Here is a 15,705-nt window from a genome sequence, read left to right as displayed (position 1 = left end):
ACACCTAGGAGTAACTGAGAGGCATAACTATTAGGTCCCTAAATTACCATATAGCATATATTCAACACAAAAAAAACAGCAACAGTTTGTTGTTGACAAAGCACAGCTGGACATAGAAAGGGCCCCATTACCTTCAGTAGCTTATTTAAGGGACATCATCAATAAGGGACAGCAGCGGGACATGGGCGTGAGATAAGGGACTGTCCCGCCAAATAAGGGACACTTGACAGCTATGGTGGAAGTGCTATCACAGCTCCACATCCAGTGAATCACAAATGAGGAGAAGCTCTCCACGGCGCTGTTACGTATTTTCCGCAAGACAGCACAGGAAAACACTGCCTCGCTTTACCTTAGAAAAATGCCATGTTGGGATTTTCGGCTGGTGCCGAAATAAGTGATTTTTCCTTATTAAAAACAAAGCAGAGGAGACTCGTGTGCCTCCCCACCTGCTCATTTCATAATCTGTTTTATGTTACTGCTGATCACACACGTATTGGGATATGGAGCGACAACACAGAACATGTCACAGCCCTGAAGACTTTGTTCATGACAAGCAGAGACTTCTACATTTTTAATGGAATTAATTTGAGGGCCACAAATGTAGACGTTCAAAGCTTAGTGTCACACACACCTTCATGGCCCAAACCATCTCACATGTACAATCCCTGTATGTTTCCCTAAATGCACGCACCAATTCTCCACTTGTGGGAAAGTTGATCAGCCTGCAGGTAATTACCGTATTTTTTGCTCTATAAGACGCACTTTACCCCTCCTAAAAAGTAAGGGGAAATGCGTGTGTGTCTTATGGAGCGAATACTGCCTGCACAGCTATCACAGAAGCCAGAATAGCAAGAGGGATTACTGCTTTCACTGCGCAGCGATCCCTCTTGCTGTTCTGGCTTCTGAGATTCAGATTTTTTTTTTCTTGTTTTCCTCCTCCAAAAACTAGGTGCTTCTTATGGTCTGGTGCGTCTTATAGAGCAAAAAATACGGTGTGCTATGGCCAGCAATCCCCAACCACATGTGGATCTATTTGAGAGGAAGTTCCTGAGGTTCCTTGCCTGCAGAAACTTCTGTAAGGAAGGTGCAGAGCGTGAACACTCATTGACAGCTTTCAAGTGAGTCCGAGAGACATAAACAATAGCACTTCTTCATACAATTAACCATTACGGAATTTGGTGATGGATGTTGGGGCTTACATGTTCTTCTTGAAGGGGACTGAATGCATTGCTAGAAGGGAAGCTTATCAATGGCTGCTACCTTGCAAATTCATTTTATTCCACCAGTTGCTAGAGGAAGTCAACAAGGCAGAGGACTGTTGCCTTCATGCCCTGCTTGTGGACTTCACGGACATAGCTAGCTAGTGTTGGAAACTGGGTCCTGAAAAAGAGCACTGCTCATATGTACGTAGTTTGGGTTGTGCAAAATTTGCTTAGTTTGTTGTGATGGGGATCAGGGCTTGGTTTCTTCCCCACATGAGCATCTGTTGTAAGTAGCTGAGCCTCTCCTGTCCCTCCTATCTATATTCTTGCTTGCTTCCTGACCAGAAGCAGGGGGAGATATTGCCACCTTTCGCCTGGGAACATGGAGGGCAACTGAGAGAGCAGTGGAAGGCACAGTGCAAAGGCACAGCTGGTTTCCCCATGCAATATATTTATGAAGACCTTCTTGCTACTGAAATATATCATGGAAATGGCTTGGCTGTTCTCTGAGGCATCCATCAGGTGCTTAAGGATGCTGGTAAAGGCTCTGACAGCTCGGTGGGACTCCTTTGACTTGCTAATAGGATAAAAATAAACCAAGAAGTGTAGCTAGAAATCAGGTGGAATTCAAAAGGCTCTGGCTGGATCTTCTTTTTTAAAAAATTGTGATTTCCTTCTCTGAATGCCTTTTCTACCTAATCAAAACTAAAGATGGGGAGAGCCTATTCTATCTGTGGTGGACAATGTTACACTAAATAACTGCTTCCCCCCAAAAGAAACTAATACTAGTATTCACCAAAAAGAAATCCCTCACAAAATTATTTCGAGATTATTTTTTTTTTTACACAAGCTAAGTTATGTTTAGTCTTCCTCACAGTCTAGCTGTGAGGCATCCAGCTTAATGAAAATTTAGGATTAAATAATAAAACATACTGAACAGAAGTTAATCACTTTTAAGTACTACTCATTTCAGAGGAAGAGATTTAGGGTGCAATCTTATGAAAATTTATCTGGGGGCAAATCCCATTGAATTTAATGTGATCTTTTCTGAATAGACGTACATAAGAATTTTGCAGTATATACTGGCATTAAATGTGAAAGAAAATGGCCGTACTTTTCACTGAAACACATGTTTCAATATTAATTTCACATGTTCCCCCCAAATATTAGCTTGCTTCCCATGGCACCTCTAAATCAAGGCTATTCTAAAATTGCTCGCTATTTTCTTCTTTTATTTATTTACTGCATTCATATTCCACCTTTCTGCCAAGGCGGTTTACAATTTTATTTTATTTTATTTTTTTAATAAATATTTATTGACAATTTTTTTATAATTACAATACAGAAAAACAGTATAGCACATATCTTAACATATTTTCTTAACTTCTTTGGACTCCCTCACATCTCCTGCTCCTGCGTTCCTAAATATAAAATTTTAACCAGCAATTTATCACCTTATTTCCATTCTTATTTTCTAATTTTCCAATTGTATCTCTAGTTTTAGATATCATTTATTCAAACCTTAAAGATTTAAATTTAGCCTGATAGTTATCCAAAATTTGTCTTTTCTTAAATTTAACTTATCTTCATATTTCACTTCATCTAGCTTAATGGTGCCATGTTATTTATAATCTAGCATCCTTCTTAACATTCATACAATTTACAATGTTTCTGTAGGTAGGTCTTGAATTTCTTCCAGTCTTCTTCTACCGTCTCCTCTCCCAGGTCTCGGATTCTGCCGGTCATGGTTTACAATTTTAAAAGGCTAAAACAGAAATGACACAAAGTGTAGAAGGCAGAGCCTTCTGAAGCTGACTGGAAGCTGATGGCAAAAGCTCCACAGTCGGTCACACATGTCTTAAGCAGCCTCAGGGAAGGTGGAAGAGAAGCTTTTTCTAACAGTTCCCTCAAGCTATTAATGATTCTTCTCAGGAAACGAGAGTGTGTGCTCCCTCGCCTAGGGAAGAATGAGTTTCAGCCCAAATTTGCTTCTGTGTAAGGTCTATCTCGGAAAACAAATAGTAACTGTATTAGGATGTATTCTGAGATATTTAGGAACATAGGGAGCTGTCTTTGACTAAGTCAGACTATTGGTCCATCAAGCTCAGTACTGTCAACACGGAAAGGCAATGGTTCTCCTGTGTTTACGTCCAAAGTCCCTCCCAATCCTGCCTGGAGCAGCCAGGGACTGAATCTGAGACTTTTTGCAACCTAGGTATGTGCTCTGCCAGTGAGCTATAGTTCTATGTAAGCTTTCTTATCAACAGATCGTTTCTCCTTTCCCATTAGCGTACAGGGCTAATGACATTATATGAGATGTGCCAGAGTTTCCTCCATCAGATGGCAAATCACTGCCACTACCAGCTCTTGAGATATGCAGTGCAGATCCATCTATGCAATTTCACATGTGCTCATTTAAAAAATGCATTCTATGTAGTTTCCTTGTCTATCTATCTATCTATCTATCTATCTATTTGTAAACAAACAATAGCTCTGCATTAAAATTCGTACTTAAGCCCACATACACATTTAAGTATTATTATATCTCAATGTATTTCATCCTAAAATAGTGCATTTTGGTACATGGACTTGTCCCAAAAGCTTCTGTGCAATTAACCTGCAAAGCAAGTTGCCTTGGGGCACCTGGTCTGCTGAATGTTGACTGTATGCGTGCAAAATCTCCAGGGCCGGATTTAGGTTTGATGAGGCCCTAAGCTACTGAAGGTAATGGGGCCCTTTATATGGCCAGCTGTCCTTTGTCAACAACAAATTGTCACTGGTTTTTGTGTTGAATATATGCTATATGGTAATTTATTGAGCTAATAGTTATTTAAAGCCATTTGCACATAGCAAATAGGAGCCTACACAACACAAAACACTGTTGCCGTATGTAGGTTTTATTTTATTTGTTTTTTATCTTATATTTTGGAAATGTACATCCAGGTTTCTTTTCCTTTAATTTTTTGGGGGGCCCCCAAGAGAGTGGGGCCCTAAGCTATAGCTTGTTTAGCTTTTACATAAATCCGGCACTGAAAATCTCAGACTGAAAGAAAAGTTCATGAGAAACAGCACTTGATTCATTACATAGCTATGAGATGGAGACGTTTGTATACCGAATTAGGTAATTTCGCATTGAACATCATCACCATTTAGTCTCAGGGAGAGATTTTACCAGCTGTGCTATCCTTTCAAAAGTGGAAATATCATCGCCTGAACATAGGAAATGTCTACATGCAAACATATGCTCTATCACTGAGTCGGGCCCTGACAGGACAAGTTTAATGCCATTCCATCTGGTAATTGCAAGCAGAGCATCTCCAGCAGTACATTACGAAAAGAGGACTAGTCACAAGGGAACCGTTCCATAATCGTCGGGGCCAAATCATGGCTACTCAGTGCATCATGGGATAGGTATCGAGGGCTTTCAAAATCACTTGAAGCAAGGACTTACTTTACCATAGGGGTGCCATGCTTTGTTAGTATGCAAATTACTTTGGGATACATACAGTAGAAATGTTAATCTCTATTTTCATGGAAGGGTGGTGTTGCAAGGAAAGCAGCATGCAGCCGATGTCAACATTGTCTAAATTGTGCTGAGCAGCTTATTTTCCAGTTTCAAGGCACTGGACTACAGAGCAGAGTGATGTTTTTGGCATATTTGAAACAAAGCAACAAAACACAACAACGCCACTTTCAAGTGCTGGTTTGAGAGTTCCCTCTTCCTAGCAAGACATTCTGGAGATTTTTCATTCTCATTTCAAAATGCAGAAAAGCCTGTTTCGCAGGACTTCCTTGCTTCTGTTATACATGATTTTTCTTTCTCTCTTCTATTCTGACATCTCTCATTCCCTTGGGCTGCTCTATTCCAGATTATTTGATTCCAAAATATTTTACCAAGTGACTTTCATCAGTTATTCTAAGCCTACCTATTAATTCTATCCACAGGTAGCCCATTTCTTTTGCAGGGGAGTTTATTTTGGACATCAACCCTGTGAGGCAGGTGAGGTTGAGAGGCAGTGAGTGGCTCAAGGTAACCCAGTAAGTTTCAGGGTCAAGTGGGGATATGAACCTTTGTCTCCCAGATCCTAGTCTGATACTCAGAGTTCACACAATCACTTCAAAAATGCTAACTTGATATGACCTCCAAGTTTCCTTTTCACCATTTCAAGTACTTGTCTGAAGTGGGAACACAATCGTAACCATGAAGTTCATGGCCATACAGCATTAAAAAAATTGTAATACTCCTGATCTCAATGCTACCTGCCCTCCACAGCCCTCTTAATTATCATTAATTGCATATATTTATACTGTGCATTGCTCATTGTAAAGGTGGGAAATAACAGAAGCGTTGAAGTTTGCAGGCAGTGGAACTTCAAAACAGCACAAGTTTCTTAACAGAAAAAAATAATAGAATAATCAGTGATAGACTTTGTCAAGTAACCAACAAACAACATCAGGGATTTATACATGCAAAGGTGTGTATCGGGGGGGGGGAGGGGAGGAATTGGATGAATCAATGGCTATTATGTTAGGATTCCTACCAATATGTACAAAATGAGAGTTGTTAGTTTTGCTAAAGAAGAAAGGCAAATGTTTCACTCACTTTCACTAGTCTCATACTCCATTTCTACTTCTGTTTTTCCTCCTCTACTTCTGGTTCTTCTATGCTCTTTAAAACAAAACCAAGGATCGTTTTAATTTTAGGAGAATGGCAATTGCTCTAAACTAGAATATGACATTTTAAACAAAACAGCTAGTAACACACAAACATAGATATAATAATAATAATATATATTTCATCATTGTGCTTAACGAACAACAAAAAGGTCATTGAACGCATCTTTAATGCCACCTCTTTGACGTTTCTCTGGTTGGCATGCATATCCAGGCAATGAAACCACTCTGTCCATTCTAACTCATCAAAATGTGACAGTGCTTTCTTCAAGTTACAAATCTATTTTTGAGTGCAGAGAGAATAGTTTCAACAGGAACGAAGATACCTCCCCCGCCCCAGGGATAATGGCAATCTCCACAATAGAAGATATAACCATCCATCATTTTGATTGGCAAGTCAGAGACTGTGCTCTTGGTCAGGTAAAGTCAAGGACTACTAAGGGTGGGCAGTTCTTGGAAAGAATACCTTCTATAGAAACAAAATTTTCTTCATAAATCTGGAGTAGGTGCAAAGGAATGCCTGGTTTCCTTATGTGTCGGTGTTATTTGGGTAGAATTAATAGTGGTAGAAATCTGAGAAAAAAGACTACATTTTACCAACTTTGGGGTCCCTTCCAGATCTACAGTTCTACTTTGAGATGCCAGGGACTGAAGCCAGAGGCCTTTTGCAAACAAAATATTTGTTCCACCACTGAGCAATAGCCCTTCCCCAATTCCATCCTCAACTGGCATGGTTTAGGGAAGTCATGTGAACAAACAAAAGCTAGAGACTGCTTCGTTGCAGCAGCTGTATCTGTGATGTTCTATCATGTACTATCATGTTCTAATTATTTATTGTGTGTAAGCTATGTATTGCCATGGTCTCTGTCATACCAGTTTTGCAGACAGTGAGCAGTAGCTGGGAATAGCCAACTCAATAGTTTTGCAACCATAACATCTAATAAACTAATAAAACTAATAAAAAACCACACAGCCCTTACTGTGCATAAACTTCTTTCTTTTCTTTTTTTAAACAAATCTCTATGGTAATGAATATACACACGTCAAGCCAATCCAGTTATGCAACCCATGAAAAGAAAAATAAATGAGTAAAGGCTACTTGACCCTATTGCATCTTCTTTAAATTCCTGTTGCCTGAAATTGACGTTATGTCAATTGGAGCTGCAGGGATCATGACTAATTTAGAAGCACATATCATCTTGGACTCCCATCTTTAGCCTCTTGACTTTAAAAGGTCTGCTCTTGACATTTCAAAAAACAATCTTCTAAACAGAAAACACAGTGTATGACGGTGTACGTATTAAGGAAGTCTAAAATTGACTGCTGCCCTTCCTATTCTTGCTGGAAAATGAAATCTATACACAGCTGCTGTTTCTTCTTCTTCACAACAACAACACGCCCAAAGCTGCTCAAAATAAAACTGAAAATTTCAAAAAAGTATCCTAATAAGATGTAACATTTTATTACAAAGATTAGTAAGTGAGCATTGAGGTTCTATTTGGCCGCATGATAACCAATAGCCACTGATAGACCAATCCTCCATGAATTGTCTAACTAACTCTTAAATCTATCTATGGTAAGTAAGTGCTTGGATTGGTGACAAAGGAAGTTCTATCATGAACACAGGAATTACACAACCTTTTTTTCATATCAAGCATCGCTAGGACCCCTTAAGACAGCACAGCTGTTGATTTTTCCACTTATTTAAAATTATTCTTTGTGATTTGGCACTTGCTCAGCTGAGAAGGTAAGTTCTAAAATAAACTCAAGTGCATTTGAGGCAACAGAAAAGTAGTATTAAGTAAAACAAGCAATTACATATTCCATTTCCCATTAACTAAAAAGTTATATGAGTCATTCTTGGCTTTCTTCCTTAGAGACACATTAGAGGGTAATTTAAATGAGCACGTTTTATTGGTTTTACTATACACAGATGCTACTGTTTCCACAATATGTATATTATTACATTATTGCACAAAGGATATTATACTTCTATCATTTTCAATATGGAGTGCACCTGCGGGACAATAGCACTGATAGTATGGTTTCATGAGACCCCTAAATCTTAATAATAGAGGAAATATAGAAAAACTAAGATCATGGCCACTTGTCCCATCAACAACTGGCAAATAGAAGGGGAAGAAATGGAGGCAGTGAGAGATTTTACTTTGTTGGGCTCCATGATCTCTGCAGATGGTGACAGCAGTCACGAAATTAAAAGATACCTGCTTCTTGGGAGAAAGTTGAAGACAACATCTTAAAAAGCAGAGGCATCACCTTGCCGACAAAGGTCCGTATAGTTAAATCTCTGGTTTTCCCAGTAGTGATGTATGGAAGTGAGAGCTGGACCATAAAGAAGGCTGATCGCCGAAGAATTGATGCTTTTGAATTATGGTGCTGGAGGAGACTCAAGAGTCCCATGGACTGCAAGAAGATCAAACCTCTCCATTCTGAAGGAAATCAGCCCTGAGTGCTCACTAGAAGGACAGATCGTGAAGCTGAGGCTCCAATACTTTGGCCACCTCATGAGAAGAGAAGACTCCTTGGAAAAGACCCTGATGCTGGGAAAGATTGAGGGCACAAGGAGAAGGGGACGACAGAGAACGAGATGGCTGGACAGTATTCTCGAAGCTACTAACATGAGTTTGACCAAACTGCGGGAGGCAGTGGAAGACAGGAGTACCTGGCTTGCTCTGGTCCATGGGGTCACGAAGAGTCTGACATGACTAAACGACTAAACAACAGCAAGAGAAAATAGAGTAGGCTTATATTATCAAGGTAGAAAACAGGACAGGAAAAACAAATTATAGAGTGGGGCAGGGGAGGCCTGTGGTCCTCTAGATGTTGTCAGAACTGACTGTTGGCCATGCTGGCTGGGGTTGATAAAAAGTTGGACTCCAACCGAAGTCATCCAGACAGGTTGTCATCCCTGCCATATAGAATATCTAACTCTTCCATTTCTAGACATAAGTGAGTGTTCCAGATGTGCCTTTACCTCATGTACTCTTAAATTACATTATCCCATGGCTACATACACTTTTGCATTTGTGTCGGAAACTTCTGGTCCATTGTTGAATCTGTTGCAGCACAATCTTAACCATGTCTATTCAGAGACAAATCCTATTTAATTCAATTAATTGTTGCCTTACCTGCGAGGGCTTACTCGCAGGTAAGGCAACACAAAAGACAGAATCCAAGTTAAAAGGGGACTGAACACTCTTTCCCCTAGCAAGTTTATATATGTCACCAAGTTCACCTCCATTTCACTTCAGAAGATCACCTGAAATGTTTCTTATATGCGTGGCAGCCATATTTGTCCTTCATCGCATGCCCTGTTTGCACATGAATGAGTGCAACTGTGTCTAATTTTCACAGGAAAAGGGGTCTGTGGCTAAGGGAAGCTGAACTTATCCCTGCATCACCTCCATACATTACTTCAGTTGCTTGACCCTGCCCCATTCCATCTCAGTTCAGGTATTGGAACCTGCAGGGCTAGAGTAATGTGTGAATATTCAGATACATGCATATATGAGAGAAACATGAATGGGATGTCATGAGACATGGGAAACTTGGCAGAGAGAAGAGTGCAACAATGCTGGTGGATTCAGCTCCACCTATGTGTTTCCTTCTGATGTTAGAAGTACACCCCATCTCATATTAGACACGAACAGGGCAGACACGTAAACAGCAAACACATCTGCCTACAGGAGGTCCAGTTTTGCTTTTAATGAAAGTGGAGAGTGTTTGGTACAACAGATTTGAGGGGGGGATTTAAGATGAAGGGGAGCTTTGGAATCTCACTTTTGTAGGCTATTTTTGTTGTGTTGTTTTTTGCATCATTCAAGTCTGTACATCAATCCTGCTCCTCTCACTTGTCCCTAACCCCCTAAGCACTCACTGCACCCCTCATTGTGAAACAGTGCTAATGAAACTGGGGTGCAGAGGCAGCCTGGGTACTGCGGGGATTTTCGTTATGAATCCACAATAGTCGTTCTGCACGAACACGGTCACATTCAACACAGAAGCAGTCCAACTGCCGACGGTTGCTGACAGCAGCTGTTCCTTTCAGTGCCAACCATCACCAAAAAGTAAAACACTAGAGTATTTGTCAGGCTATGGCTTGCTTACGTTCAATTCTGAACACTACCTTATTTTGGTTTGTTGCTTTACTGTATGTGTATGGTTGGCTCACAGAACAATAACTAAGATGTGGTGCAGAAATACAAAATATAATAATTAAAATGATATATCCTGAAAGTGACAGCAGTCACAATATTAAAAGACGCCCGCTCCTTGGGAGAAAGGCGATAGCAAACCTAGACAGCATCTTAAAAAGCAGAGACATCACCTTGCCAACAAAGGTCCATATAGTAAAAGCCATGGTTTTCCCAGTAGTGATGTATGGAAGTGAGAGTTGGACCATAAAGAAGGCTGATAGTCGAAGAATTGATGCTTTTGAATTATGGTGCTGGAGGAGACTCTTGAGAGTCCCATGGACTGCAAGAAGATCAAACGTATCCATTCTGAAGGAAATCAGCCCTGAGTGCTCACTGGAAGGACAGATCCTGAAGCTGAGGCTCCAATACTTAGGCCACCTCATGAGAAGAGAAGACTCCCTGGAAAAGAACCTGATGCTGGGAAAGATTGAGGGCACAAGGAGAAGAGGACGACAGAGGATGAGATGGTTGGACAGTGTTCTCGAAGTTACAAACATGAGTCTGACCAAACTGTGGGAGGCAGTGGAAGACAGGAGTGCCTGGCGTGCTCTGGTCCATGGGGTCACGAAGAGTTGGACATGACTAAACGACTAAACAACAACAAAAAACCCTGATAGTGTTGGCAAATGTTAATCAAGTCACAAGGCACCTTGGTGAATCATTTTCAAAATGTGTGCTGCCTTGAATTATTCCTTTTTCAAATAAGTAATAAGCAGAAGCTGAGCTAGCTCTGGCTACCTTTGCATGCAGTCGCAACTTGGAGAAAAGAAGCCAGCAGTCATCTTTGAATGTGTACACATAAATATGCAGACAATATTGCTCTTTCTGTATCCATGAACTTGTTGGGTAGTGGTGTGAAAAGATCAGCCAATACAGCCTGTGGATTTGTCTATATGCTTATGATTAAAATATGGGTCTGAGTGAGTCAGCTTCTGTCTTGCTAAGATCCAGAACACTTGCAAAATCTAAAGGGGCAGCAGATCCCACTCAACTTCACTCAACTCTTCTTCCCTGGCTAAAAACCTTTGTGGTTTGCCTCAGATGTCACAATGTCTTGGACTGGCCCTGTCTACTGGTTTAACTGATGTTGTTTCTAAATGAGAATGGTAATGGTGAAAGCTCAGTCTTCATAAAACATTATGGAGACTAGGACTCAGAGGTGGAGATACCATTAGTACTTAGCTTCAAATTTATCTCTGTTTTTTTTTAAAAAAATAATTTTTATTAATTTTCATAAAACAAAAAACACACAAATAAACAATACATGACTTCCCCATGCCTCCCCTTCACTGCACCCCTGTTTCAGAAGTTTTTAGCAATCCTTCATTCCTTTTCAATAATTAATTTCCCTCAAAATTTTCTTAACTTAAATATTTACAGCTATAGTTCTCTATTTCTTAACCCTTAACATTTTATCAGTCTGAAATTTTGCAACAGTTCTTAAGATATAATTTAATTTTTTTCCAGTCCTCTTCCACTGTCTCTCTCCTCTGATCACGGATTCTGCCGGTCATCTCTGCCAGTCCCATAAATTCAGTCACCTTCGTCTGCCATTCTTCCAGAGTAGGTAATTCTTGCATCTTCCAATACTTTGCCAGGAGAATTCTTGCTGCTGTGGTTGCGTACATAAAAAAGGTCTTATCTTTCTTTGGTACCAATTGGCCGACCATGCCCAAGAGAAAAGCCTCCGGTTTCTTTACAAATGTCCACTTAAGGACTTTCTTAATTTCATTATAGATCATTTCCCAGTAGGCTTTAACCTTTGGGCAGGTCCACCAAAGATGATAGAAAGTTCCTTCGCATTCGTTACATTTCCAGCATTTATTATTGGGCAAATGGTATATCTTTGCAAGCTTGACTGGAGTCATGTACCATCTATAGATCATTTTCATTATGTTTTCTTTCAAGGCACTACATGCCGTAAATTTAAGGCCTGTGGTCCATAACTGTTCCCAGTCAGCAAACATAATATCATGACCTAAGTCTTGTGCCCATTTAATCATAGCTGATTTAACTGTTTCATCCTGTATATTCCATTTCAGCAACAAGTTATACATTTTAGACAAATTCTTAGTATTGGTCTCTAACAGTTCTGTTTCCAATTTTGACCTCTCTTTCTGAAATCCTAGTTTCTTATCCTGCTTAAAAGTCTCATTTATCTGATAATAATGTAACCAATCTCGAACTTTGGGTTTTAATTTCTCAAAGCTCTGTAATTTAACTTTTTCACCATCATATTCTATAATTTCACTATATTTTGGCCAATTTGAATCCATATTAAGTTTTTTTACCGCTCTAGCTTCCATTGGTGACAACCATCTGGGTGTTTTATTTACCAACAAATCCTTATATCGATTCCAAACATTATATAAAGCTTTCCTGACAATATGATTTTTAAAGCCTTTATAGATCTTTGCCTTGTCATACCATAAATATGCATGCCAGCCAAAATTCAAATTTATCTCTGAAGGCCTGAAGCCTGTACTTGAATAAAGCCCATAAGTTCTTATTTTAGATACCAAGGGCTTCCACCCCTGCAGTTAGATGTTTTAGATTGAGTCTTCTTTGAGTTCCACCTTGCTAATGGGATAAAATGCCTTGACAGCACTCAGAATCTGGCTACTACTCTTTCCAGAAATCACCACCTGCCACTTAAAAGTCTTACCATTAATTTGATACTCCCTGTTTCTTACTTCCTGCGGCACAATAGCCATAGACTTCCTCTGGGGCAACCCAGTCAGATGAGCAGGGTACAAATTAAAAAAAATACATTATTTTCCTTCCAAGTCCCCTTCAGTCTTCCTTTCTCACATGTCCATAACTCTACACCACACTTAAACATCTTGCCCTGCAGATGTTGGACTACAACTCCCATAAGCCCCAGCCTGCATGGCAAGTGGTCAAGGATATGGGAATTGCAGTTCAGGAGTACCTGGAGGCCACCCCTTCTTTACAGTCTTAACGCTTTTTCATATCCTGACCTACACTCTCCAGTGTACTCCTTCACAGAATATCAAGAGAATGGGCTGAAATCTCACCTTTACCCAGTGGGCACAGGGTGTGAGTGAGGAAGTGCTGTGGTTCCTCTGGAGGAGGGCTTCCCTTTCCTCTTGGAGGGTTACGTCCCCAAGTTCCTGTCTTGGGTTCGCACACGTAAAGGTAAAGGGACCCCTGACCATTAGGTCCAGTTGTGACCGACTCTGGGGTTGTGGCGCTCATCTTGCTTTATTGGCCGAGGGAGCCAGCGTACAGCTTTCAGGTCATGTGGCCAGCATGACTAAGCCGCTTCTGGCGAACCAGAGCAGTGCACGGAAACGCCGTTTACCTTCCCGCCAGAGCGGTACCTATTTATCTACTTGCACTCTGACGTGCTTTCAAACTGCTAGGTTGGCAGGAGCAGGGACTGAGCAATGGGACATGTTTGCACATGTATCTCCTCAGAAATTCAAGGTCCCCTGCAAGTGGCTTCCACTGATAACAAGGATAGGTCTGGGGCGAAAAGGTCTCAGTAGTGCATAGCCCCAACAACCCTTCCAGCTTAGTAACCTGTTGAAGTGGATGGGAGAGTCATTCTCACTGGCCAAATTACTCAGCCTATTCAACAACCTGAGGACACAGGTTGTGTGTGTGTGTGTGTGTGTGTGTGTGTGTCAGAGAGAGAGAGAGAGAGAGAGAGAGAGAGAGAGAGAGAGACTGACCAGGAATGTATGGTGGACCAGGGATCATTTTCAGGCAGTCTCCCCCCCCCCCCAGCTAAGGAGGTTGAAATTGTTTGGGGAAAGCTGGAAGTGAACTCTACTCAGACCACACTGTTTGCATCAGAGTTTTTTCGGCCTCTTCTGATCGAGGCTTGCAGAGAGCTTCAGCTCACTTGGAGGAATCCATCATGCAGCGGGTGGAGGTGGGGGTTTTGTCCTTATAAATACAGGTAACCTCTTAACAGGCTGCTTTCCATGGCCCAATCCTGTCACCAAGGTCACCTTTGCGGAGTCCTATTTTGCATCCCGCTGACATTGATTCATGTTGCCAGATGGCAAAAGATGAAGCACAATCATTCAACACAATGTCTGACCTACTTACATGCCTAACAATCTGCTGCCTCATGCTTGGTAAAAGCGTCAACGCTTTTGAATAAAAATGCAACTTGTTTTCTTAGTTAGCTTAGAGGTAGTGGGCATATTTTGCATTCTGAACGGAAGTGTTCCAGCAGTACAAAGATGATAATTCCAACAGTTTTCTCTTGTCTTCTTTTTCTTTTCAAAAATTATTATTCAAGGGCATAAAAACACATGGCAAAGTGATGCTCCCTCATTCCTCGAGGGACGTCCTTTCAAAAGGAATCACAAGTCAACCTTTCTGTAAAAGATGTTAATTGTGAAGTTCCTAGATTAGACCTGTTGGTGTAAGATGACAGAAAGACAAATATACATCTGTCGGCATGCATGTTCTGAATCAGCTGTCAATAACAATGTTATTTCTAAAGAAGCAAAGCATAGTCACTCCAAGGGACTCAGATGTGGCATCCAGGTATTACAAAGTCCCAAGAAGTTGTGAATGATGAGGCAAGCCTGCCCAACCTATAGGGAAGGGCAGTGTAGCACATCCTTTTGCCTGCCAAGGGTCCTAAATTCAATTCTCATAGGACCTCTTTCTGAGACCCTACAGAGTTGCTGTCAACCAGACTAAAGAGTTGGATGGTTTTGTTGATACAGGGAAACTTATTATGTCCAAGCCAAACACCAGACAGGCATGTTTGTAAGGATCCATAAGGATCTTGACAAATCAACGCTTCTTTGCTTTCTGTCTGATGCCAAAAAAATGGTAGAGCAATAACGCACCACCACACGCTTGCTGCGCCACCAAGTGGGGCTGTGGGGTTGCATTCAGTTATACGATCATACAATTACTTAGGATGGTGTTGTTTGTTTGAATGGCAGGAAACATTTTCTATTAACCCAAGCAAAAATCCTTTCTCTGTCATGGTGCAAACTAATCAAATAGTCCTATGTTTGGAAGGGCGAAATAGTTTCCCTAAACTATAAAAGTGGATTCAAACAGCTCTTGCCTGCAGTTGGTTACGTGCCAATTTTGCAACATGTGAAAAAGAAATCCTTCCTTTTGCTTCATGGTGGGTGGATTTTGCTTTTCAGTATTTTTCAGTGCTCTCAGATGGGAAAATAGTGTGTTTATTTTATCAAATGGGGTGGTGGGAGGGAGGGAGATATGCCATTCTTGATAAAACTTCAGACAAAATGTCAGCAGCAAAGAGGAAAGCATGATTGAAGAGTAACTAATTAAGGAAGAGAATGACAAACAAATCAAAATGTTTTGTATGTATGTGCTAAAGCCACTAATTTCCTCCTCCATTCAACTTAGCAACTAATTATCGTTGTCAAAAAAAGCTCACATCACTTCAGCAAATCCGTTTTCAAAAAGATGACTGCATGAAGTAAGCTCCAACATAAAAATGTGGGTAAATTGGGGGGGGGGGAGTTGGAACTGGAGGTGACAATTCAGAAAGTGTGAAATTTACTCCAGGAGCAGTGCTCACATACAACCCTTCGTTTGCCAAAAAGCACCTTACAATGATAAGGTGCCATTGGGCAGAGCAC

The 15,705-nt window shown here is 40.8% G+C and overlaps 1 protein-coding gene across 3 annotated transcripts in view; it reads right to left on the bottom strand.

The window, feature by feature from the left end:
* The window catches only part of PLCB1 (phospholipase C beta 1), a 455,429-nt gene that overhangs the window by 19,531 nt on the left and 420,193 nt on the right, over nucleotides 1-15,705 (bottom strand). The window contains exon 32 of one of the 3 annotated variants that reach the window (XM_081856861.1): nucleotides 5,806-5,871. The exons of the other annotated variants lie outside the window; for them this stretch is intronic. Within the exon in view, the coding sequence (XP_081712987.1) occupies nucleotides 5,830-5,871 (42 nt within the window). The 3' untranslated portion in view covers nucleotides 5,806-5,829. The remainder of the gene's footprint in view (nucleotides 1-5,805; nucleotides 5,872-15,705) is intronic. 3 annotated transcript variants of the gene reach the window in all.

This window comes from Podarcis erhardii, assembly GCF_964252035.2.
Source record: "Podarcis erhardii genome assembly, chromosome: 3".
In the NCBI taxonomy this organism is placed as follows: domain Eukaryota; kingdom Metazoa; phylum Chordata; class Lepidosauria; order Squamata; family Lacertidae; genus Podarcis; species Podarcis erhardii.
The sequence above is the reverse complement of the archived record's forward strand: the minus strand, read 5'-3'. Positions and strand labels throughout refer to the sequence as shown.